The sequence below is a fragment of the Lepus europaeus genome, chromosome 17 (genome assembly GCF_033115175.1).
Source record: "Lepus europaeus isolate LE1 chromosome 17, mLepTim1.pri, whole genome shotgun sequence".
In the NCBI taxonomy this organism is placed as follows: Eukaryota; Metazoa; Chordata; class Mammalia; order Lagomorpha; family Leporidae; genus Lepus; species Lepus europaeus.
Window position 1 is genome coordinate 41,050,874 of NC_084843.1, and position 26,354 is coordinate 41,077,227.

The 26,354-nt window shown below is 40.9% G+C and overlaps 2 protein-coding genes across 2 annotated transcripts in view; one reads left to right on the forward strand and one right to left on the reverse strand.

Annotated features, from left to right (window-relative positions):
• Window positions 1-3,066: 3,066 nt before the first annotated feature.
• Window positions 3,067-20,450, reverse strand: LOC133775789 (uncharacterized). Its single transcript, XM_062214284.1, has 4 exons — window positions 20,123-20,450; window positions 19,361-19,788; window positions 19,070-19,197; window positions 3,067-3,387 (listed from the first exon to the last, which is right to left on the reverse strand). Exons 1-3 carry the CDS (start codon window positions 20,448-20,450, stop codon window positions 19,108-19,110), a joined length of 846 nt encoding a protein of 281 aa, XP_062070268.1. The 3' UTR covers window positions 3,067-3,387; window positions 19,070-19,107.
• The window catches only part of ATAD1 (ATPase family AAA domain containing 1), a 41,695-nt gene continuing 35,218 nt past the window's right edge, over window positions 19,878-26,354 (forward strand). Inside the window, exons 1-2 of the mRNA XM_062214641.1 lie at window positions 19,878-19,948; window positions 24,304-24,478. Of these exons, the coding sequence (XP_062070625.1) occupies window positions 24,317-24,478 (162 nt within the window). The 5' untranslated portion in view covers window positions 19,878-19,948; window positions 24,304-24,316. The remainder of the gene's footprint in view (window positions 19,949-24,303; window positions 24,479-26,354) is intronic.

The following is a 26,354-nucleotide window of genomic DNA, read 5'->3' on the forward strand; positions in this document are numbered from 1 at the left end:
AAAAATATTCTTGAAAGGAATACAAAGGAATAAGATATGAAGAATTAAATTGAAGGGGCCAGCGGTGTGGCCTAGTGGGGAAAGCCGCTTCCTGCAGTGCTGGCATCCAAGTTCTGGCTGCTCCACTTCTGATCCAGCTCTCTGCTATGGCCTGAGAAAGCAGTAGAAGATGGCCCAAGTCCTTGGGCTCCTGCACCCACATGAGAAGACCTGGAGGAAGCTCTTGGCTCTTGGCTCTGAAACAGCACAGCTCCGGCCATTGTGGCCAACTGGGGAGTGAACCTGTGGATGGAAGACCTCTCTCTCTCTCTGCCTTTCCTTCTCTTTCTATGTAACTCTGACTTTCAAATAAAATAAGTAAGTCTAAAAAAAAAAGAATTAAATTGAAATTCAGAACTGAAAAATAGAATAACAGAAATAAAGAACACATTGAGGCTGGCGCCGCGGCTCACTAGGCTAATCCTCCACCTGTGGTGCCGGCACCCTGGGTTCTAGTCCCGGACGGGGCACCGGATTCTGTCCCAGTTGCTCCTCTTCCAGTCCAGCTCTCTGCTGTGGCCCGGGAAGGCAGTGGAGGATGGCCCAAGTGCCTGGGCCCTGCACCCTCAAGAGAAACCAGGAGGAAGCACCTGGCTCCTGGCTTCGGATTGGCGCAGCGCGCTGGCCGTAGCAGCCATTTGGAGGGTGAACCAACGGAAGGAAGACCTTTCTCTCTCTCTCTCTCTCTCTCTGTCTAATTCTGCCTATCAAAAAAAACAAAAACAAACAAACAAAAAAAAAAACCACATCGAATGAACTCAGTCACAGAAAAGAGATGGCAGAGGAAAGAGTCAACAAACTTTGAGATAGACAATATAAATTGCTTGGACTGAAAAGCAGAAAGAAAAGTTATTGGGGAAAAAATGAACATCATCTCAGGGGTGACTGGAAAAGTAGCAAAAGATCTTCAAAAGTAGCAAAAGATATTCATGTTACTATGAGTTCAAGAATGGATATTGAAACCACAATAAGAGAATTTAGTATAGTAAAAATATTGAAAATAATTGAAAATTCCAAAAATTTGGTGGAAAACATAACTTTACATGTTAAATAAACTTAGCAAGCTCCAAGAAGGATTAATTCAAAGCAATCCATGCCCAAACATGTCAAAATCAACCTACTGAAAATTAAAGAAAAAAATTCTTGATAGCAGATACAAGGGAAAAAAATCACATTACTATAGAAGAAAAACAATTTGAACAACTACAAATTTCTCATCTGAAACAATGAAGGGTGGAACAACTTAAAGTGCAAGAAACAAAGTGAAGCAAAAACACGTCAATCAAAATTCTGTATCTCACAAAAACGTAACTCATGAATGAAGTTAAACAAATTCTCAGACAAGGAAAATACATGGAATTGTTAATGGATCTACTCTAAGGAATTACTAAACAGAGGGAAATGACATCATAAGGCAAGTTGAAACATCAAGACTTCTGGCTTTGGCCTGGTCCAACTCTGGCTGTTGCTGGTATTTAGGAAATGAAGTAGTGGGTGAATATGTCTGTCTGTCTATCTCTCCCTGTGTCTGTCTCTCTCTCTCTGTTTCTCTGCCTTCCAAACAAATATAAATACTTTTTTTTTAAAAAAAAGCGCTAGATGAATCAAGAAAGTATGTACTAGGGAAGAGATAGGCACTTAGATCAGTGGAACAGAATAAACAGCCCAGAAACAGACCCACATAAATGAGGACAATTGATTTTCAGCAAAGGTCCAAAGGATTGTCTTTTTCAACAAATGATTCTGACCCATAAAAACATGAACTTCAACTTTAATTTTTCATACTTTATATTAATTCAAAATGCATTATATATCTAAATGTAAAATATAAAATATACAACTTTTAGAATCTTTAGAGAAAATCTTAATGACCTATCATTGTGTACTGATTCCTTATATAACACAAAAAGAAAAAAATTATAAATTTGACTTCATCAATATTTAAAATTTTGCAAAAGGGAGATGGGGGAAAGATTCTTAATGGGAATCATTAAGGGAGCAGTTGGAGAAGGGAAATAAATTTTAATGCACAATAGGGTAACAAGAATTGACAACATCTAATCGGATATTTCTTTTTACAAAAAAAGACTGATTTTTTTATTCAAAAGGCAAAGTTAGAGAGAGAGAGAGAGAGAAGGAATATTCATCTGCTGGTTCACTCCCCAAGTGGGCTCAATAGCCAGGGCTGTGCCAGGTTGAAGCCAGGAGCCAGGAGCTTCATCTGGGTCTCCTACTTGGGAGGCAGAGGCTCGGGCACCTAAGGCTATCTTCTGCAGTTTTCCCAGGCATATTAGTAGGGAGCTGGATCAGAAGTGGAGCACCCAGGACACAAACCAGCACCCACAGGAGACACCAGTGTTACAGGCAGTAGCTTAACCTGCTACACCATGATGCTGGTCCCCTAACTATATATTTCAAAATAGCTAAGATAGAGGATTTGGAATGTTCTCAACATAAACAAATAATAAATGTGTGAGGTGATGTATATGCCAATTACCCTGATCATTACACATTACATACATGTATTGAAATATGACATTGTACCCCATACATTATGTGTTAATCAAAAATTTTAAATGGGGCAGGATTTAGTTGAACAGTTCAGACACCAATTAAGATGTTCTTGTTCCACATTAGAATAATTGGGTTTGATGCTCAGATAAATCTCCTGACTCCAGCTTTCTGCTACTGCAGACCCTAGATGACAGTGGTGATGATTCCAATGGTTGGATTCTTGCCAGCCACATGGGAGACCTTGATTGTGTTCCAGCTCTTTGTGTTGATCTGGTCCAGTTCCAGATGTTGTGGGCATTTGGAGAGTAAGCTAGCAGATGGGAATTCTCTCTCCCTCTCTCTCTGCCTTTCAAATAAATTTAAAAATTAATTTAAATATATTTTAAAATGTGTGTGGGGTACTTTACAAAAGGCATTAGTAACAGAATAAAAAGACAAATTATAAACTAAAAAATTTTGCAAATTTTTTTAAAGATTTATTTATTTATTTGAAGGTCAGAGTTACACAGAGAGAGAAGGAGAGGAAGAGAGAGAGGTCTTCCATCCGATGGTTCACTCCTCACTTGGCCGCAACGGCTGGAGCTGCGCCGATCTAAAGCCAGGAGCCAGGAGCTTCCTCCAGGTTTCCCATGTGGGTGCAGGGGCCCAAGGACTTGGGCCATCTTCCACTGCTTTCCCAGGCCATAGCAGAGAGCTGGATCAGAAGAGGAGCGGCCAGGACTAGAACCGGCGCCCATATGGGATGCCAGCACTTGAGGCCAGGGCGTTAACCCACTGCATCGCAGTGTTAGCCCTAAAATTTTGCAAATTTAATATCCAAGAAAGTCTTTATATCTAGAATAGAGGAAAACTTAAGGAAATCATCCATCTGACAAAGACATTCTGTATAGAATATATAAAGAATTCTAAAAACTCAACAGTAAGAAAACAAACAACTCAGTTTAAAAACAGGCTAAAGACTTGAGCAGGCATTTTTCCTAACTAGATAAATGAATGGCAAATAAATTCATGAAACAGCATGTTAATGCTATTAATCATTATGGAAAATTCCAATTAAAACCACAAAGAGGGGGCAGGGAAGTTGGGTGTAGCAGTTAAGATATTGTTTGGGATGCTAGTGTCCCATATTGGAGTGCCTGATTTGAGCCCCAGTTCCACTCCTAACTCCAGCTTCCTGTTAATGTGCACCCTGGGAAGCTCAAAAGTAACTGTGTCCCTGCTACCTATGTGAGAGACCTAAATTTGATTTCTGTCTCCTTGTTTTGACATGGCTCAGCCCTGACTGTTGCAGGCATATGGGAGATATCTCTCTCTCTCTCTCTCTCTCTCTCTCGTTCTCTCTCTCCTTCCCCCCTCCCTCATTCCCTCCCTTACAAATAAATTCAAAACCAAGGCTAATCCTCCGCCTTACGGCGTCGGCACACCGGGTTCTAGTCCCTGTCGGGGCACCAGATTCTGTCCCAGTTGCCCCTCTTCCAGTCCAGCTCTCTGCTGTGGCCCGGGAGTGCAGTGGAGGATGGCCCAAGTGCTTGGGCCCTGCACCCCATGGGAGACCAGGAGAAGCACCTGGCTCCTGCCTTCAGATCAGCGCAGTGTGCCGGCCGCAGCAGCCATTGGAGGGTGAACCAACAGTAAAGGAAGACCTTTCTCTCTGTCTCTCTCTCACTGTCCACTCTGCCTGTCCAAAAAAAAAAAAACACACACACACACACACACACAAAACAAAAACAGTGAGATACCTATTGGAATAACTGAAGTAAAAAATACTGATAATACCAAGAGCTGGAGGGATGAAGAGCAAATGGACTGCTGATACAATCTTGTAGAAATACAAAATGGCACAGACACTGTGAAAAACAGTCTAACAATTTCTTATAAAGCTAAAAATATCCTTGTTACATAATCTAGCAGTTCCACCCCAAGGTGTTTATCCTAAGGAATTACAAAACTTCTATCCAGAGAAAAATCCTTACACAAAGTTTATGGCAGCTCTATTCATAATTATCCAAAACTAGAAACAATTTTAATGTTCAGTGAATGAATGAAAAAACTGTGGTATATCTATTCAATCGAATACTAGCTTGTTATAAAAAGGAATGAGCTCTTGATATATATAATATCTTTGATGAATCTCAAACATATTATGCTAGTAAAAGAAGCCAGTCTCAAAAGCTTTCATCCTCTATAATTTTGTTTATTTGGCATTCTCAAGAAGACAAAATTATAATGACAAAGAACATATTAGTGGTTGCCAGGTGTTGGGATGATTGAGAGGGCACTACAAGGGGGTTACAGGGTGTTTTTTTCTTTTTGGGGTAATGCAACTGTTCTCTGGTTGTGGTAGTGCCTATATAAATCTATTCTGGTATGAAAATTCATAGAACTGTGCAAACACATAGCACGTCCTACTATATGTTAATTCAAAAATAAAATGCAAATATGATGTGTTGCTGTTGTAATATTTGAAAATAATTTTAGCAGAGTAAGTGCATATAAAAAATAAAAATTTGGAGGCATTAAGTCCACCTCACTTGTATATGTACTTGAAATATAAAATGCAACAATATCTCATTTCATTCTAAGCAAGACAAAATGTAGTCTTGCTTAGAATGAAGTGAGATACTGTTTCCAGTTAACATTTTGTATTCTCACATATCAAATGTATAGCAACACAGAAGATATTTTCTAATAGCGCTTTAGTAAAGTCTGGAAGCTGCAGAACCAATAGCTGTAATTCAATCATGCTTTTCTTACCTTTAAGAAGCCATAACAGTTCATATTTAAAAAGCTTTAAAATTGTTAAAAATTGTTTTTATCAATTTATTTTTACTTTTCCTGAAAGGCAGACAAACAGGGAGAAAAAGAGAGATTTTTCCGTCTGCTGGATCACTCCCCAAATGTCCACAACAGCCAGGGCTGGGCCAGGCCAAAGCCAGGTGTCTGGAACTTAATTTGGGGCTCCCACATGGGTGGCAGATATCCAAATACCTGAACCATCAGTTCCCAGGTGTGAATTAGCAGGAAGAAGAATCACAAATGGAGGAGTCACGACTCAAACCAGGCATCTGATACAGGATGCAGGTGTCCCAAGTGGTGTCTTAAGCACTGAGCCAAATGCCTGTCCCTCAAATTTTTTTTTAAATTTTGGAACAGGGCATTATGAGTTTGAACCCAGATTTTTAACTAGACAGCTTAGTTTAAATCCTGGTTCTATTTGACCTTCAGCAAGCTATTTTATCTTTCTGGGTCTCAGTTGCCTGATCAGAACAGTAACTACTACACAGGGTTGTTATGAGAATTATATGACCTAATATATATAAAGCACTCAGAGGAGTGGATGGCATGTAATAAGAACTACTAAAGTGTTTATTAAATAAAATGTACTCAGTTCTTATTCATTTGTCAGTCACACTACCTAATATGTATGCCATGCGTCATAACTGATTAAATACACAAATTATGCCTGTGTGATTCACATGGAATTTTACCAAATTATTAATTAGCTAGATGAAGATTTAATTGTAAGGTTTTGCACTTGAGTCTGTCCCTAAAAACTGTGACAGGTACAGCATGTACTGCCAAGGCTATGGCTATAGTTATAGTGAAGAAGATGAAGAGGCTTTAATGAACAGCAAATTCAATAGGTATCAAAAGATAGGTGTCAGCATAAGGAAGCCAGTTTGATACTGAAGTGTGTTGATAAATTTATAGTACCCACACTGATTACTCTTGAATACATATATATTATATATATTCTAGATTCTAGATTCACACTTAATTTAGTTAAACAGACAATCTATGTAGTTCCATTAGCAAGATAAAAGTTCTAGGCAAAAAGACCCAGAAATAGGAACTAAAACTAGAGTCCTCTGGATGTGGAAAGGGCTATTGGAGCAGTTAGTGAATTCCATGTCATCAGTAATGTTCAAATAAGCTCAACGGGCATTTAAGGTGACAATATGATTATACTACTAAAGTCATTTCCTAGTGAATATTATATCTGCCTCAGATCCTTTACATTCATTATCTTCAATCCTCTCACCAACACTATAATATAGACATCTTCATAGATTATAAAGATGAGGTAATTAAGGCCCAGAGGGGTTAAATAAATTGTCCCAAATATACACTTACTAAGTGACCAAGCTGTGACTTGATCCAGGTCCTCTAATACCATAGCACATACACTTTCTACAATTCTACATTGCCCTTGGTGGAATATTCAATGACATTTAATTTTCCTTTTGATCAATCCTAAGAGTCTGTGATTTGTTGAAATTTTACCCTCCTAGAAATGTATCCAGGTCTTCCCTAACAATTTCTGTAACACTGGAGCATGTGTCTTTCTCAAAGAAAAAGATGGTATGTGTTTTAATCTTTCTTGATGCTGGTTTGTTATTTCTATGAGAGTTACATGTTCCAAGCTGACACACCACTCAGTATCTAAACAGATGATGGAATTAACAATAAAGTGGACTGTGCAGAAAGGTATGGAGTTTCATACTCCTGAGTTAACTCTCTAGAGAGTGATATTTAAAACAAACAGGGGCCAGTGCTGTGGCACAGCCGGTTAAAGCCACAGCCTGCAGTGCCGGCATCCCAAATGGGTACCAGTTCGAGTCCCAGCTTTTCCACTTCAGATCCAGCTCCCTGCTAATGCCCTGGAAACCAGCCAAGGATGGCCCAAGTCCCTGGGCCCTTGCACTAATGTGGGAGACTCAGAAGAAGCTCCTGGGTCATGGCTTCAGCCTGGCCCAGTCCTGGCCTTTGCAGCCATTTTAGGAGTGAACCAGTGGATGGAAGATCTCTCTCTGTCTCTCCTTCTCTCTCTGTGTGTAACTCTGCCTTTCAAATAAATAAATCTTTAAAAAACAAAACAAAGAAAAGAGGTAAAATGTTTTTTCTCTTGATGAAAGCAGTAAAGGAACACATATGCAGTGATAAATCATGTCCTTATCTCTCTGTTCTTTTTCCCTAATTCTCAACTAAAATATGACTCATAAGAATCTACATGATTGTTGGCTGGCGCCGTGGCTCAACAGGCTAATCCTCCGCCTTGCGGCGCCGGCACACCGGGTTCTAGTCCCGGTTGGGGCACCGGATTCTGTCCCGGTTGCCCCTCTTCCAGGCCAGCTCTCTGCTGTGGTCAGGGAGTGCAGAGGAGGATGGCCCAAGTGCTTGGGCCCTGCACCCCATGGGAGACCAGGAGAAGCACCTGGCTCCTGCCATCGGATCAGCGTGGTGCACCGGCTGCAGCGCGCCAGCCGCGGCGGGCATTGGAGGGTGAACCAACGGCAAAGGAAGACCTTTCTCTCTGTCTCTCTCTCTCACTGTCCACTCTGCCTGTTCAAAAAAAAAAAAAAAAAAAAGAATCTACATGATTGTTTTCAGAATGTTACTGTAATCTCTCATCAACTGGGAGTGGAGATGGTTACATTCCTGAAAAGTGTCATGTTAGATAAAATCATGCTTGGAAAGCTCAAGAAAATTGGGAATTTACAAGAGAATGAAACAATGAAATTAGTAATAAAGCAGAAAAGATTGTCTCCCTCAGTTGTTCATGAGCTCATCTGAAAGTCATGATCTGCTGTGACAGATGAGTTTATTTCATAATCTCCAAACTTTTTCCTTAAAGTTTTTGATCCAGCCCTTACTATGTGTATTGATACTTAATGCTTGCAATTGCTTTCTTGCTGGTATCATTTGTTCAGGTTTTGGAAGCATTCTTCCACAAATGAAGAGCACGATTTTTCTGGGTGCAGTTTTGTACTGTTATCTTCCACTTGTCATCTGTGGAGGGTGGAAGGTGGAGGTGGGGAGAACAGACCTCTTCTAACTTCATTATCCCATAGATGTGACCATAAGGCTGGGGTGGAGGTGGGAATGAGAATAGGGATAACTGTAGTTAAAAAGTCTTTGCGGGAGCCAGTGCTGTGGCACAGCAGGTTAAAGCCCTGGCCTGTAAGCGCCAGCATCCCATATGAGTGCCAGTTCAGGTCCCTGCTGCTCCTCTTCCTATCCAGCTCTCTGCTATGGCCTGGGAAAGCAGTGGAAGATGGCCCAAGTCCTTGGGCCCCCACACCCACATGGGAGATCCGGAAGAAGCTCCTGGCTCCTGGCTTCGGATCAGCATAGCTCTGGCCGTTGTGGCCATCTGGGGAATGAATCAGCAGATGGAAGACCTCTCTCTCTGTTTTACCTCTCTCTGTAACTCTGACTTTCAAATAAATGAAATAAATCTTTAAAAAAAAAAAAAGCCTTTGCTTTAAAGGATGTAACCTCAAACATATAAACGTAGACATCTTGGACTTTAAAATTTAAGTGTATAATATAAAACCGTATTATAATGAAACCATGGCTGATGAAATGGTGGTTGACTAAAGATTATTACAGAAATCTTAGAAATCTTCATAATTTCCTAATTTTTAAAGATTTATTGATTGATTGAAAGGCAGAGTTACAGAGAGAGGGAGAGACAGAGAAAGAGGTCTTCCATCTTCTAGTTCACTCCCTAGATGGATGCACTGACCAGGGCTGGACTGGGCTGAAGCCAGGAGCCAGGATCTTCTTCCAGGTTTCCCATGTAGGTGGCAAGGGCCCCCAAAATTGGGCCATCTTCTGCTGCTTTTCCCAGGCCATCAGCAAGGCGCTGTATCAGCAGTGCAGTACCTGGGACATGAACGAACCAGTGCCCATATGGGATGCTGATGTCACAGGAGTCAGCTTTACCCGGAATGCCACCACGCTGGCCCTGTAATATTCTAATTTTTAAAATATATTCCCAAACCTAGAGCTCAAATTAGCATTTTTTTGTTGGGTTCCAAAGGGAATGAAAATCTGAACAAAAGGTCCTTCACACTCAGGTCAGAATGAATCATAGAATTACAAAATTGGTTGGACCATCTCAATTTCAGAGGAAGAAATCCAGGAAAGCTATCTGACATGCGACAGGTCATAGTGCTACCCTGTTCTCCCATTTAGTGCTGTCATAATCTAGAATTTCTCAAATACTATATGAACACTGAATAAAACATTAATTTATAAGTAATATTTAGCATTATATTACCTAAGTATTATAATAGTATGATAATATATAAGGCTTATATTATACTACTCATGTAATATTATAGTATTATAGTACTTAGTAATGGTAAGTAATACAATAGTGTATTTAACACTGAATTAAAACAACAATAATCTTCTTCCTAGATACTTCAAAACATTTATTGGATAGAGTGTATATTTGTTCTTCACCTTCCTGATATGCTATACCCTGTATTTGGTAAAGAAATAGATATATGTGGGACAATCATTAAAGTAGAGTGTCATGGGCCCCCACCTGCCCATGGAATGGGGAGAAAATGGTAGACACTTATAGAGATTTTCTAATTGTCTTCTCTTTTTGGCTTATGAATATGGGTTCAAGTATTGGAATCTTTGTCATTCACTAAACTGAAGAAATGTGACTATTCATCAAAAATACAATCTTATGTTTCATGGCTTTACACTATTCACCTAGACTTCTTTACCTATTTATTTCAAAGAGTCTCAAGGAAGGGTTGAGGGAAGGGAGGAAGAAGATTCTTTTTTTTTTTTTTTTGAAGATTTTATTTATTTATTTGAAAGTCAGAGTTACAAAGAGAGAGGAGAGGCTGAGAGAGAGAGAGTTCTTCCATCCGATGGTTCACTCCCCAGTTGGCTGCAAAGGCCAGAGCTGTGCCGATCTGAAGCCAGGCCAATCTGAAGCCAGGAAACAGGAGCTTCCTCCGGGTCTCCCACGTAGGTGCAGGGGCCCAAGGACTTGGGCCATCTTCCTCTGCTTTCCCAAGCCATAGCAGAGAGCTGGATCGGAAGTGGAGCAGCCGGGCCTCAAACCGGCGCCTATTTGGGATGCTGGCGCTTCAGGACAGGGTGTTAACTTGCTGTGCCACAGCATTAGCACACTTCCCCCCCCCCCCTTTTTTTTTTTTAAAGATTTTATTTAAGAAGATTCTTGAATGTTAGCCTGTGATGAAAACATGATGACAGACTATGGAAAGGCAGTCTTGCTGGCATAAGGAGGGTTAAGTAATGGATTGATTGGAAGACAGAAGATACAACACAGTCCAGTAAGAGGCTGAAGAGGCTCAAGAAAACCTAGACAGAATTCTAAAGCTGCTTTTAGTCTGCTTAGAATCATCAACACCTTTTTATAAAACACCCTAAGGAAAGAAAACATTGTTGGGAAGTCAGCCTTTGTCTCCTTTCCTATCCTATTCTCTTTTCTGATCTCTCATTAACCTGAGAACTCAGAAGACATAAAGAAATGGGTGTGTACATGCCGAAATGGGTGTGTACATGCCTCTGGCACTGGGTCTTACTTGGGCAGTCAAAACTCTCAGAATGTGCTGGTATTTAAACTTAACAAGCAGCAGGCTAGAAAATAGAAAGTTTTGTGAAACGCTATCGAATATACAATTTTGAAGTTGAATGGAAATTTCAGCTCTGCCAACTTAGTATACTTAATTTGTTTCCTGTACTTCTGGAACTCAAATTACAGGCACCCCCCCCCACCCCCATCCCTTTGTTTTGTTTTTCTGGTTCCAGAAACAATGACAATAAAAAGGGAGGAAAGAGAGATCCTGCATTGGCTTGTCATGACACTACTGCAAGGCCTCTCTAGGTGAAAGAAAAAGGCTCAGTAGTTATTTCATTTTAAACACCTATATTAGCCAGTTTTGCCCTTGTCTTTACCTTTGAAAGGTGTGCAGTCAGGCCCTGGAAAGAATATATCAATTCTTTTGCTTAGGAAACCACTTCCAATTTGGGGAATGTTTCTATCAATTATATATGGCAATCAAAAATATAGGTGTTGTGCTCAAATAATTTTATGTGAAGAATAACAGGTCTGATGTCTTGATAGCCCCCAAGGGTATCATAAGGTTGTAGTTTGCAGACAATAGATAAGATATGCCAAGTATTGACTTTTGAAATCTCAAGTCTGGTTCAGCATCTCACTTTAATCTATTGAACTAATTTTCTTGTACAAAACCCACTCAGCAACCCAAGTAAGGAAGATATCTCTAAGCAACTAATGAAAAATGGAACAGATCTTTAGCTTAAAAAAACCAATAACAGTTATATGAGAACTTAAATTTTTATAAAATGTTTTAGTCTTTAGAACTACATGACAGCATGGACTGTAAGCTCAATAAGTGGCTGTAGGGCCGGTGCCATGGCTCACTTGATTAATCCTCCGCCTGCGGCGCTGGCATCCCATGTGGGCGCCGGTTCTAGTCCTGGTTGCTCCTCTTCCAGTCCAGCTCTCTGCTGTGGCCCGGGAAGGCATTGGAGGATGACCCAAGTGCTTGGGCGCCAGCACCCGCGCTGGAGACCAGGAAGAAAAGCCTGGCTCCTGGCTTCAGATTGGCGCAGCGCGGGCCGTGGTGGCCATTTGGGGAGTGAACCTTTCTCTGTCTCTCTCACTGTCTATAACTCTACCTATCAAAAAAAAAAAAAAAAAAAAAAAAAAAAAAAAAAAAAAAAGGCCGGCGCCACGGTTGCTCCTCTTCCAGTCCAGCTCTCTGCTGTGGCCCAGGAGTGCAGTGGAGGATGGCCCAAATGCTTGGGCCCTGCACCTGCATGGGAGACCAGGAGAAGCACCTGGCTCCTGCCTTCGGATCAGCGCAGTGCACCGTCCGCAGCGTGCCGGCCACTGCGGCCATTGTGGGGTGAACCAACAGAAAAGGAAGACCTTTCTCTCTGTCTCTCTCTCTCTCACTGTCCACTCTGCCTGTCAAAAAAAAAAAAAAGCGGCTGTTATATACAGATACAGATGGAAATAACAGCCAACGTGATGGTCTTCAGTGAACTGAGAAATAGCCACACGGATTGATCAGTATTTTTTTTTTTTTTTTTTTTTGACAGGCAAAGTGGATAGTGAGAGAGAGACAGAGAGAAAGGTCTTCCTTTTTGCCGTTGGTTCACCCTCCAATGGCCGCTGCCGCCGGCGCATCGTGCTGATCCGAAGCCAGGAGCCAGGTGCTTCTCCTGGTCTCCCATGCGGGTGCAGGGCCCAAAGACTTGGGCCATCCTCCACTGCCTTCCCAGGCCATAGCAGAGAGCTGGCCTGGAAGAGGGCAACCGGGATAGAATCCGGTACCCCAACCGGGACTAGAACCTGGTGTGCCAGCGCCGCAAGGCAGAGGATTAGCCTGTTAAGCCACGGCGCCGGCCTACTGATCATTATTTTAAATTTAATTATTTTGGGGTCATAAGGATGAAATCTTATAGGTTTTAAATAGTTATCAAAAACAGTTTGTAAACTCTTGATGGGTACTTCCCAGCCAGACAATTGTGTTTAAGTGGGAATGAGGGAGTCAAGAGGTCAGGGGACAGATACGCAGAGCCTCTTTTACAAGCCAGAGAAGACAAACATTTCAGACAAGATATCATGTTTGAAAAGGTGATGGGTAAAGTCTTCATGCAAATGCAAAGGAGATATGAACAAAGAATTATTGTCTTTAAAGACTTTTGAGCACAAATAAAAATATTATCATAGGTATTACACCAGAATGTTTATTGTGCACTTGTTAAGTGCCAGGCATTGAGCTCCACATTTTGCATGCATTGTCTCATTTAATTCTCAATGCAAATCCATAGTAGGTGTACTGTTACTGTTCCCATATTCATTATGAGGAAATGGAGGTTTGAGAGCACAAATAACTTGTCAAAAGTAATACAGAGAGTAAATAGCAGATCTAAAATTCAAGCTCAGGCTTGTAAAGTCCATGTTCTTTTTATTTTTTCTATTTTTTAAAGATTTATTTATTTATTTGAGAAGCAAAGTTACAGGCACAGAGAGGGAGAGGCAGAGAGAGCAGTATTCCATCCCCTGGTTCACTCCCCAAAGGCTGCAATGGCTGGAGCTGAGCCGATCTGAAATCAGGAGCCAGAAGCTTTTTCAGGGTATCCTGTGTTGGTGCAGGGGCCCAAGCACTTGGCCATCTTCTACTGCTTTCCCAGGCCATCAGCAGGGAGCAGGATTGGAAATGGAGCAGCCAGGACTCAACCAACTCCCATATAGGATGCCAGTGCCACAGGCGGAGGCTTAGCCTCCCAGACCACAATGCTGGTCCCAGTCCATGTTCTTAAACCCTGTAGATACCAAGACTGTCCCTGACTGGACTGGTTTATCATGTACACATCAGGAGTAGATCTGTCATGACAGGGAAACTATATGATTATGGTCAGTAAGGTGATTTTTTTCTACATTCCCTATCTTTGGATCTTTTGTCTTTCCTTCCTCCCGGCCCCCCTCCCCTGCCCCATTCAGGATAAATCTATAGGAATGGGGCCTGAAAAGCTTTATTTAGTGTGAAAACTTTGTAAGATCCCTCCTCTGTCCTAGGCACCCTCCTTTCTCAAGAAGTTCATATTCAATAGGAGAATATACACTCCAACTATAACTTTGTAAATGGAATAACATACCAGTGCTAAGCACAGTGAATTACAGGAGCTAACAGAATGAATACAGATTTTAGTCTATTTGTACTTAGAAACTAAAGGATCTTAATTCTTCTTGTCCATTTCAGTTTTACATATGTTTCAAGGTTATAAGTTGTTCTGGGGAAGAGAAAGTTTTATACAATCTTAATTTTGAAATTTTGAGCACAAGTACATTTTATTTTCCAGATACTTCCAAGGGCATTTTCCTAGAATCAGGTAAATGAGAGCAAGCAAGTGACCTACTTAGAGCAAAAATTGCTGCAGGTTATAAAAGATGGGAAGCCCAGTGCATCCTGGAAACCAAAGCATCTGGTATTGTTTTATGCCTCATCTATCAATCTGTTGTTACAGGAATTGAGAAGTAACAGCTGAACTACTGGTTCTTCTTTTTTTGGCTAATAAGTTCATATCTTTATTATTCTTGCCCAATCCCTTCTACCTCCTCCCCCATTTATAAGACCATATGGAGGGGGCATTTTAAGGGTCTGAAATGAATCCTCCAAAGACTCTTTCATCCAATGCCTTAAAACTTTTGCTAATGAAGCTACATTTAAGGTTAAAAAATCATCTTGAAGCAATTCTGTTTTTTATTAATCTTGACTTTCCACAGATTAGTACCATTTGAATAGCATTTTTAAATACTATTTATTAAAGCTAAACAACAAAATGTTGTAGATGTTAGGTAAATAAATTCTAGAAATATTTTTGGTAGCAGAAGCTGTGAAAAACAATTGGCAGCGCTGACTGGGACAAAGGATTACATAGAAATACAAGATTGTGGGGCTGGCGCTGTGGCATAGTGGGTAAAGTCGCTGCCTGCAGTGCTGGCATCCCATATGGGCGCTGGTTCAAGTCCTGGCAGCTCCACTTCTGATCCAGCTCTCTGCTGTGGCCTGGGAAAGCAGTAGAAGATGGCCCATGTCCTTTGGCCTCTGCACCCACGTGGGAGACCCAGAAGAAGCTCCTGGTTCCTGGCTTCAGATTAGCACAGCTCCGGCCATTGCAGCTATTTGGAGAGTAAACCAGTGGATGGAAGCCTCTCTCTCTCTCTCTCTCTCTCTCTCTCTCTCTCTGTCTCTCTGTCTCTCTGCCTTTGCCTCTCTGTAACTCTGCCTTTTGAATAAATACATCGAAAAAAAAAAAAGAAATATAAGATTGTTTGGGGATTAGTGCCCTTCTGCTAACACAAGAAAATTACATATAGCTCATTTTTACATACACTCACTTAAAATCACGCGTAAACACACAAAAAGCATGGGAAGTAGATTTACAACATGTTCTCTGAACATTGCTACTATCTTTTAGATTTATGTTTTTAAATATTTAGGTGTTTTTAAATTTTTATTTTATATGAAAGAGAGACACAGTGACAAGATGGAGATACATCTTCCATCTGTTGGTTCATGCTACAAATGCCAGCAACAGCTAGGGCTGGGCAGGCTGAAGTCAAGAGACCAGAACTCAACCTGGGTCTCTCACATGGGTAGCAGGATCCCAAGAAGTTGAGCCATCATCTGCTGTCTCCCAGGGAAGGGAGCTCATTAGCGGGAATCTTAATCAAAGTAGGAGGAGCCAGGACTCAAATCAGGTACTCCGATACGGGGTGCAGCATCCCGACTGGTGAAGTAACCACACCAAATGGCTGGGCCTCAGTGCTTTCTGTGGACTAGAGCTATCCGATCATCTTTCTATTTCCTCCAATCTATTGGAATTTTAATTTTTCCAGACTTTTGTCTTTATTCCATCTTTTCCCTTTTTTTTTAAATTATTTTTTGACAGGCAGAGTGGACAGTGAGAGAGAGAGACAGAGAGAAAGGTCTTCCTTTTCCGTTGGTTCACCCTCCAATGGCTGCTGCAGCCGGTGTGCTGCAGCTGGTGTGCTGCAGCCGGTGTGCTGCAGCCAGCGCACCATGCTAATCCAAAGCCAGGAGCCAGGTGCTTCTCCTGGTCTCCCATGCGGGTGCAGGGCCCAAGCACTTGGGCCATCCTCCACTGCACTCCTGGGCCACAGCAGAGAGTTGGCCTGGAAGAGGGGCAACTGGGACAGAATCCGGTGCCCCGACTGGGACTAGAACCTGGTGTGCTGGCACCGCAGGTGGAGAATTAGCCTATTGAGCTGCGGCGCCGGCCTCAGCTAAATATCTTAAAAGGAACCAAGGTTACCAAGTAACTATTACACTGGTGTAATTACCACTATATAATTTCATTTATGTTGTTTTAGTATCTGCTCCTTATAAATCACTACCCAGTGAATTTCTAATGAACAATGAATGAAGTTTACCATGTTTACTTATTCAAAGATTTCAGTTATTTTTCTCAAAAAGGGATTTTGCTGCTAAGTTCATCATGAGGGCTTCCTTGATTTGATTTCTTTATTTAATTTGAGAGGCATCTGAAAATAGTTCAGATGACCAGAAAGGCCATTTCTCTGGGGTGGTAGATATTTTTATAAAAATACTTCTAAAGTCTTTACTCACTGAGACAATTTCTCAAAGTGTGGTCCAAAATGACCTATATCTGAATCATCCCAGACACTTGCTTGTTGATTGATAAATGGATGGACTGATTGGCTAAACAACAGAAAAGAGGTTAAGAAGTAAAAAATCAGGGTGCAAGATTTTGCATCCAGTGTGAGCACTCTTCCAGGCTTGCAAACAGAAATCTTGGTGTATTCTCACATGGTAGAGATCACAGATGGTCACTAAAATGCAGATTCCTGGACCAAAACCTATAGCAGTTGAATGTGAGTCTCAAAGGTTAGGATCTAGGAATCTGCATTTTGCTAAATTGTCCAAGTGAATCTATACCTGATGAAATTCAAGAACAGATAATCTAAGGAATTTCCTCCTCCCATCAGGTATTCAGTGCTCCACAGTAAACTAACCACATGCCATTCAATAACAAAAGGGCAGAAGTTGATGTTACTGGGGAGAACTACCATAACTGTTTTGTTTTTTTTTTTAAGGCAAAGAGACAAATGTGTGTGTGTGTGTCTGTGAGAGAGAGAGAGAGAGAGAAAGAGAGAGAGAAATCTTCCATCCTCTAGGTCACTCCCCAAATGTCAGAACTCAATCTAGGTCTCCCACATAGATGTCAAAGATCCAGCTGCTTGAGCCAATACCTGCTGCATCCCAGAGTGCATTAGCAGCAAGCTGGAATTGGGATTAGAGCTAGAAATTGAACCTGGCACTACAATATGGTATGGAGACATCCTAGCAGCAGCTTAATAGCCACACCAAATGCCCACCTGTCTGTCACCACTGTTTTCAGAGGTACTGGTACAATATACATACACACACACCTAAAATCTTTCTACAGTAAATATAATAATTATTCTTAACATCTCCATTCCAACAAAGAGAGAAGGTCCAGAAAGTCTATAAAAAACTGTTGCTATAATTTCCTGATTAATATTGTATATAATTATTTATTGGGCCCCTACTGTGGACCAAATATGGTATTTTGTGTTGCCAGGGATTATATAAAGCTATCCTGGGATGAAAAGCATATGTTCACTCTGCTCTGTTCTGGAAGAACCTAGATGATTTAGTGTTTGTTGCAAATGAATGTACATGATACATGGTAAGGTAGTGATTTGATGTCTTAAAACCTGGATGTAAGAGGCTTCCTGAGGGTTTGCTAAATGAAAATATTAGGACCAAAAAATATAGGTGTAGGCAGTTGGTTTATAGCCAAACCACAGTTTGGGAAGCAGTAGGGAATGAGCAGCAGCATGTATTTTTTGCACATGCAGACTCTTGGTCAGCCTTGATTAATTTATCCAATATTTTCCTTTCTGGGGTATTAGGAGGTGAATTGAAACTAGATGTAACCATATTGGGAATTTCACCTCATTGTAGGATTCATTTAGGATATCCTTAGTAGAGTGACCATTTTGTTGCAATTTGCCTGAGGCTCTGTTACATCACTGAAAGTCCTACAGCCCAGAAATCCCTTTAGTCTCAAGCAAACTCAGAAGGTTAGTCACCCTGGTCTTTAGAACAAGGCAGGTTACATTATCAGCTGAACCAGTTTCATTTGATAAATGACGGAAATCCATTACTATCTTGAATTTCTCTGCTAATTTTCCTTTCTGGTGGGTATGTTTACTCTAGTGGGCCACAAAACCTAAAATTCTTTCCTCCATAACTCCCCCTTTCAGCCCTGTCAAACCACATCCTCACAACTTTCCAAGCAATGACCCAGCTTGTGATCGTCCCAGGCACACAGTGGAGAATCTCTTCCAGGAAATCTGGGCCCTGATGACCTCGGTTTTCTTGAGAACACTACTCTGGTCTCATAAATCTCCTATTCTTCTCTGAGGTCTATCTCCCTTTCCAGATAACCATTCTGGTGCTCCCAAACCCAGCTTCACATCAAATTTTTTAAAATCATATTATTAATGTACACACACACATATTTACAAAAATCTCAAAGGCAAAAAGGAATGGATGTAAAACACGAAACACTTAAATTTCGTTCTGATTCTTGTCGATGAACTTAACCAGAGATTTTAAACATTCACATATCACTTTCAACCCACCCTTATCCTTTAAAGCCTTGTAATTTTTGTTATTTCACATTCTTAGCTCTTACAACCAGATTTTAAAACTTAATAAATCACTCTGAAACGAAAACTATGTACGATTTGAATTAGACTAAGTTCCACTGAAATTGTGCCACTTACTAGTTGCATGAACACAGGAACATTCATTCCTAAGGTTTAAAATTTGTTCATCCATAAAAACAGAGAAAATGATAGCTATCTGAGAAATTTTTTTTTTGAGGAATTTAGATTATATATTCAAAATAAAAAGCAGCATATTGCCCGGCTGCTAGTAGACATTCACTAAATTGTACATATTCTCCTCAGTACAGTATTACAAGCTTGTAACAACGGTGGCATTTGCTAATTCAACAATCAAGCTGCAGAATTCTTTAGCTATCAAAGGCGATGCCTACAGCTGAGGGGCACAAAGGGCCTTCCTGAGTCAGACAGGGAGACATTCTTTCATAGTCTCACTTCTACCTGAAGGAAGTGGTGTTGCTTGTATCTGGGGACAGAGTCTAACTCATCTCGCCTCCCAGCAATCTGAATTCAGGAGGCGCAGGTTTCAGATTCGCTCTCTTGGGACTTCTCATGTCACGTCGCTCATTCTGGAAAGGGGAAGGGGTAAAAGAAAAAGGGAAGTCACTAACATGCAAAATTGTTACCGGACGCGCTATTCCGTCCCAAGCGCAGAGCCTGTCTGCGTGGGTTGCTAAGTCGTTCAGCTGAAGGGTTGCGAAGCGCCACCCCCAGGTGCTTCTCAGCACTGACCTGCGGGAGGAGGGGGAAGTCACCCCAGAAACCGAAAAACAGATGGTGAGGGGTGCGGGGTGGCCGCGCGCGGCGGCGCTTGGACGAAAGCACAGAGACGCAATCTGCGCGAGGGTTTGCGAAGCGTGGTGGCGGAGAATCAGGATCAAGCCCGAGTCGGGGTGGGGGGGGGGGATTTCTTTGCCCTCTCAAGAAGGCGCCCCGATGTGTCAGGGTCGCACCCAGAGAAAACGTGAGCAGGACTGGGATTTGAGGCGACGACTGCCTTCCCAAAGTCCATCTCTGAGACTCGCTAGCTAAAGTCAGAGCTGGGCCGGCGCTGCTGGTAGACACACCGGCTTCTCGGAAGGCCTCAGCCCAGCAGGGTGGCAACCTCAGCGTCAGGTGCGCGTCAGGTGCGCCACCTCGCTCCCTCGCCGCTCCCCGGCCTAGTCAAACCGTCCAAACGCGCCCCCTTCCTGCCGGTGCACACGGGCCGCGCATGCTCGGCGCACACGAGCTCGCGCCGGAAGTATTCTGTCCCAGGCGGCATTTCCTTCCTGTGCGAGGCCAGCTGAGGGCTGCTCCAGCCGCTGTTTCTGTCCCGGGGTGAGTAGTAGCGGGCTCCCGGGGGGCCTCGAGGGGTAAGGGGAAGGCTGCTGTGTTGCTCCCTTAGGGCCGGGCTCGGGAAGCCCAGGCAGCAAGGTCACCTCGCTCTCCTACCACGCGCTACCTCAGTGCCGCCCCCCAGCGCCTCGCAGCCCTGGTCTCGTACGGATTAACCTCCAAGGGCGTCCCGGGCCTCGTCTTGGCTTCCTGCCCGGCCTGTGCCCCTAGGTCTCCGTTGGCGCGGCCCCCGAGACTCGTGCTGTATCTCTACGGGCAGCCTGTCACTCTGGAGGCCTGCGGTCGTCCCGGGTGACTTCGGAACCGGGCGAAAGCTGCGGGAATGAACCGGGTCTGATGGTCGCACAGGCGCTACTATCACCTTGTGCAAAGACGGGGGTGGCTCTTGAGGAGCGAGCACGCTGTCGCAGAGGATGGCGGTGTTCCTGACTGCCTGTCCTCTGTGTGAAGGTTGACAGGCCTTCATTGTCCAGGCAGTGTTCATGGCTGCAAACCTGGCACTTTGGAGTCTGAAAAGCCCATTGTAAAACACTGCAGCGAATTGAAAGTGACATATTACAATAAGCTCTCGGCCCTTCAAGGTAGTGTGATTTCAAAGATGACACCGTGAAATGGAAAGAGCTCCTTAAAATAAAACTGGTATCTCTGTTTGCCTAGTAAATAATTCTGAATGCTTCTTCGTTGTGCATAGTACGAAGTATCTGTACATGCTTGTGTATTTATTGAACCAACGTTTGTACAGGGTTGAAATACTTTCCTATTTGTATGCACAGTTTTTATTGTATGTTCTGCTGTAATGGTATTGAGGCTACAACTGCCTTCAGTGCAAGTATATCAATGTCATATAAGTGATACTGGTAAGTGACTGCACAACAAAATATATGCAGTTATCATCAAGAAGTTTCAGTTTTGTTTCAGGATTTTGAAGTCATTTCGAAAGACAGACTGCTAGATATACATTAGTATACCGAAGTCCATATTGTATCAAAGTTAATTTCACAGTAGGAAAATACATAAACGGTTTGGGGTCTTGATATTCTTTGTAGGATTAAAAATTGTTACTATCTTCACGATTTGGGAGTTTACTGCTAATGGACCTACTTTGTTCATGTAGTTCAGTGAACGTCCAGTAGATGTCAGTTCTATCACCCCTGAATGAAACTTCAAAGAAAGAAACGTTATATTGGAATGTCATCAGTTTTCACAGAGTAATAAAGCCCTTATCTTGTATATTGGGTGATTTTTCAGCAATGAATATTACCAGCATAATGATGCCAAACATTCTGCCTGAACTTTCAACTTTGTTGGAATAAAGACTAAAAAAGTGGAATATTGTAGAATGCATTTCTTCTAACCCATGCTGGTGGAACCTTGATTTGTTATATGAGGAGAGGTTTTTAGTTAGGTGGCTTCTCTCTTCTAGCACTTTTTTTTTTCTTTATAATTAGGTAATAATTAGGCAGTGTGCTCTTAAGTATCTTGGCCATTGTATGTCCAGTATATTGTAGGCATTAATTGTAAATGCTCAATAAATGCTTATTGAATGAATTAGATCACTTAACATTTTTTATAAGTCAGAATGTCTTCATCCAGAATGAAGGTATTCAGTTATTGAGTTGTTAAGTTTAAATTCAGTAATATAATTCCTGTGAGATGAATGATGTCTGATCATGGAGAACTTTGGAACCTTGACTGTTAGAAATCCTTTGGAAATCTAGCAGTGACTATTGGGATGCTTGAGAGGTTTTTTTTCAGTTGAAGTATATTCTTTGAAAGCTAATTTTTGAATAACCTCTATTTTGTGCATGATATTTATTAAGATGGATAAAATCTAAATCCTTTTTATAAGGACTTAAACTGTAGTTGAGTAGGATAAAGTTCAATAATTATTAAAAAGAAAACAAGCCATTTTTAAAAATAGTGTAATAGAGCCAAATGAATAATACCAAGGATTATATAATCTGAGAGATTTTGTGGAGTAAATACAATTGGTTTTTGAAGTTTGAGTAAAATTGACTGCCCCTAGATAAATGAGGGGACATGGTTCATCCAGGATACAAAGCAGATATGCTGCAGCAGAAGTATGTATGGCATTTTCAGCTGGCACTCAACAGCTGTTGAGAGTTCCTTTGGAGAAAGGGTAGTGCGAGAATGCTCAAAAGTCACTCTTTGGACCTAGGTTAGGATAAAGTTGATTGCTTTGGAGTTCTGTAAGGAGGGAAGTTCCGGAATCTTTTGATTGGGGGAAGTAAATACTTTTTAATGGAGGGAAGTTATGTAGGAGGAATTAAAAATTGTCGGTACTATTCCAGGGGAGAGGAGTGAAGAGGATCTTTAATTTAGTGGTAACAAGAAGGGAAAGAGGGGCCGGAGCTGTAGCACAGCAGGTTAACGCCCTGGCCTGAAGCACTGGCATCCCATAAGGGCGCCTGTTCTAGTCCAGGCTGCTCCTCTTCTGATCCAGCTCTCTGCTGTGGCCTGGGAAAGCAGTGGAAGATGGCCCAAGTCCTTGAGCCCCTGCACCCACGTGGGAGACCAGGAGAAGCTCCTGGCTCTTGGCTTTGGATCAGCGCAGCTCCGGCGAGGCCATCTGGGGAGTGAACCATTGGATGGAAGACCTCTCTCTTTCTCTCTGACTCTCCTCTCTCTGTGTAACTCTGACTTTCAAATAAACAAACAAATTTTAAAAAGGGGGGGGGGAGAATGATTTTAGAGAATATTTTTGAGAAATAATAATTTGAATCTTTGCAGGACTTAATATTTTTAAAGTTTTGATTGTTTGTTTGTTTTCTAAGACTTATTTATTTGAAAGAGTTAGAGAGAGATGGGGTGAGACAGAGATTGTCCATCCACTGGTTTACTCCTGAAATGGCCACACTGGGCTGAAGCTTGTACACTATTGGATTCTCCCATGTGGGTAGCAGGGGCCAAAGCACTCAGGCCATCCTCTGCTGCCTTCTCAGGGGCATTAACAGGGAGCTGGATCTGAAGAGGAGCAGCCAGGATTAGAACTGGCACTCACAATGCAGGCCATGACTTACCCTGCTGCGCCACAGTGCCGGCCCCTGCAATACCTAATTTTTACATATCACTGAGCCATCTGTACAAATTCTAATTTATTCATTTTCATGAGCACAAGCTATATATTCTTTTTTCCTTATATATCCCATAGCACTCAACATAGTCTTATTTTGAGAGTTTAATGTCATTATTTGGAGCTGAGATCCTATTTCCCAAAATGTGATAGTTGCATCATCCCTAACAAACTTATTCTGGGTAGTTACTGCTTTTGATAGTGGAGTTCATTCTTGGTGTAGCTACTTGGGTATATACTTGTATGTAAAAGTAAGCTTTTTACTTCCTATTTTATTTGTGTTTTGAGTAAGTGCTGTATTCTTGTGGCTGTTTTCTTGGCTCAAACTTTTTTGAAGTTCTGTTGCTTTATATTATATAGCAGGATTTGGGAGAGCAAAATGCTGGCTCCAAAAATTTAATGTCACTTACTACTTGAGAAAATGGCATATTTCAATTTAAGTAGGCTGTGAAAACCTTTAAAAGTAGGTATGAAGGAAGAGTGTATCAATTCACAGTTTGAGTTTAACTTTTTTTTTTTTAAACATGTATTTTATTTGAGAGGCACAGTTATAGAGGGAGAGAAGTCTTCCATCCTCTGGTTTGCTCTCCAGATGGCTGCAGTGGCCAGGGCTGTGCCAGACCAAAAGCAGGAGCTTCTACCAGGTCTTGCATGTAGTGCAGGGACCCAAGGACCTGGGACATCCACCTCTGCTTTCTCTAGCACATTAAGGGAGCTGGATAGGAAGTGTAGCAGCCTGGACCTGAACTCACACCCATATGGGATGCCAGTGTGCTGGTGGTGGCATTACCTGCAATACCACACACCACCCCCCTGAATTTCACTTTAAAAAATTACCCTGTATACATTACACTTAATAGAAGAAATTCTTACCATTTTATTAGTAAACTATTTCATAGTGAGGCTTCCTGTTATCAGTTGCATTAATGTTATAGTCATTATTTTTCTAGACTCTCTGAATGGTTATTTAAAGCCTATTTGAAAAAATAAACACTTGAAGACATTTACTGCATTTTTCAAATGGAATTATTAATTCTACTAAATAAACCCATTTCTAATCTACCTAAATGTACTTGTTAAGATTTAAAAATTCTTTTCTCCTTAAAATGAAACACTTTTATCAAAGAAGGTAATATTTGAATTTGACTAGAAGTTAGTTTTTCTTGCTTAGTATAAGCAACTTTATCACTCTCCCAATTTAGTGACTATGGTTATTACTTAGTAACGTTGTTTGTTTTTAAAGGTTAACAATCAAGATGGTACATGCTGAAGCCTTTTCTCGTCCCTTGAGTCGGAATGAAGTTGTCGGTTTAATTTTCCGTTTGACAATATTTGGTGCAGTAACATACTTTACTATCAAATGGATGGTAGATGCAATTGATCCAACGAGAAAGCAAAAAGTAGAAGCTCAGAAACAGGTATGGTTGAAATTTATTTGAATATCATTTTTCTTGTGGCTGCAAATATTTTCCCCAACCTAAGAACATAGCAGAGTGGTAAAGACTTATATCAGAATGTGTTAGCCCACATACTTAATTTCATTATTCCTAATATATTCATTTCTCAAGTCATTTAACTTTTGTGGTGAACATCCTCATTAAAATTTTCTGTCAGCTTGTAAACAGGAAATGATAACATTTTTAACAGACTGAAAAATGTTTATCTTCAGTAACATGTATTTCCCTTTGGATGACTTTTGAAATACGGATGATTGTGACAAGCTGTCAGTGTTAGATTTACATAAGCTATAATAAAATCTAATTAGGGAATTGCTTTAAAAGTCATTGATTAATAATATGATATAATTTTTCTTTTTTCAGCTGCTGCCTCTTGTGGTCATTTCTTTATTAGGATGATATATCTGTTTGTTTGGTTTCTAGTCATCCTCAAAAATAAAAGCCTTAAAAGAGTCTTATTTTTCTTGCAGTTTAAGGTCAATATGTTCATATTTGTGGATTTCTAGGTTTAACTTAATGTGTTATGATACTGATTCACTCAATAAACATTTGTTGCATTCATAGCAAATGCTTGGTGCTGAGGTAAAAAGATGAATAAATCTTGATCTTTCAGAATGCTACGGGCTAGTATGGGAAATACTGATGTAAATAAATGACTGCTTTACAGCATTGCATAAATCAGTAAAAAGTGAAAACCATAGTTTCAGAAATACTACAGAAAGTATATATTCCCTGGATCTAATTATATGTAGTTATCTCAAATTGTAGATTATGTCATCATACTATATATTCATGACACTCTGGAAAGTCTGATCAGTGTAAAATTTCTTTTTTTTTTTTTCAGTGTAAAGTTTCTTAAAAACTTATTTGATTATATACATTTCACAACCTGTACATAGCTTTTTTTCCTCCCATTTGAATCATGAAAATCAGTTTGAGGTCAAAATATTGACAAGTTGTATCATTTTCAGCATTTTTGAAAGTAGGGATATGACTTCTTAAACAAAGAGAATTTTGTTATTTTTCTTCTTGGCTTCCAGGATCTCCTGTAATATACATGTAGAAGATATACAGATAGCCAAATATAGATATTAAGTACTCCATGAGTGGACCATTATCATTAAGCCTTTATAGAAAACTGTGTGTATAGTATTGTTCTAAATATCAGGTATGTTAAGTGTTAGATACTGTGTCTGCCCATGGTAGGGACAAAAGACTTATCCATGATATTATAAATTACAGTAGTAAGTAGCCTAATGAGCACTATAGACAAAAACTATGGCTTTCATAAAAAGGAGTAATCACCAGTGGTTGAAGCAGTTGAGGATGCCATCATGAGAGAGATGACCTCTTGATGGTTTAACAGAGTTGTTGGGTACAAAAATCAGTATATGAAAATCAATTGTATATGTATTTGTATATTCATCACAGTTGGAAAATGTATTTTTAAAGGTACTATTTATAGTAGCATCAAAAGTGTAAAACAACTGACAACACAAGGTGTACAACACATTCATAGAAAAAGTAATAAAACTATTGAAGCCAATTTAAATTTTAGTGTTAGCAAAAATACATCAGCAGCTTTGTGTATTTTCCAAAATTTATATGGAAGAACAAATATCTGTAAAGACAAGACACTCTTGAAAAGAAGAGTTTTATTTAACTTCTCCATACAGTGGGTTCCTTTACATATAAAAGAAATAATTTTTTTTTTTTTTGACAGGCAGAGTGCATAGTGAGAGAGAGAGAGAGACAGAAAGGCCTTCCTTTTTGCCGTTGGTTCACCCTCCAATGGCCGCTGCGGCCGGCGCATCTCACTGATCCGAAGCCAGGAGCC

Coding starts and splice junctions, on each gene's coding strand:
- LOC133775789 (XM_062214284.1), bottom strand. CDS start 20,450: ATGAACACTGCCTGGACAATGAAGGCCTGTCAACCTTCACACAGAGGA. Junction 19,789..20,122: donor GGCCCGGGACGCCCTTGGAG/GTTAATCCGTAC, acceptor CGGTTTGACTAG/GCCGGGGAGCGGCGAGGGAG. Junction 19,198..19,360: donor ACTTCCCCCTCCTCCCGCAG/GTCAGTGCTGAG, acceptor TCCCCTTTCCAG/AATGAGCGACGTGACATGAG.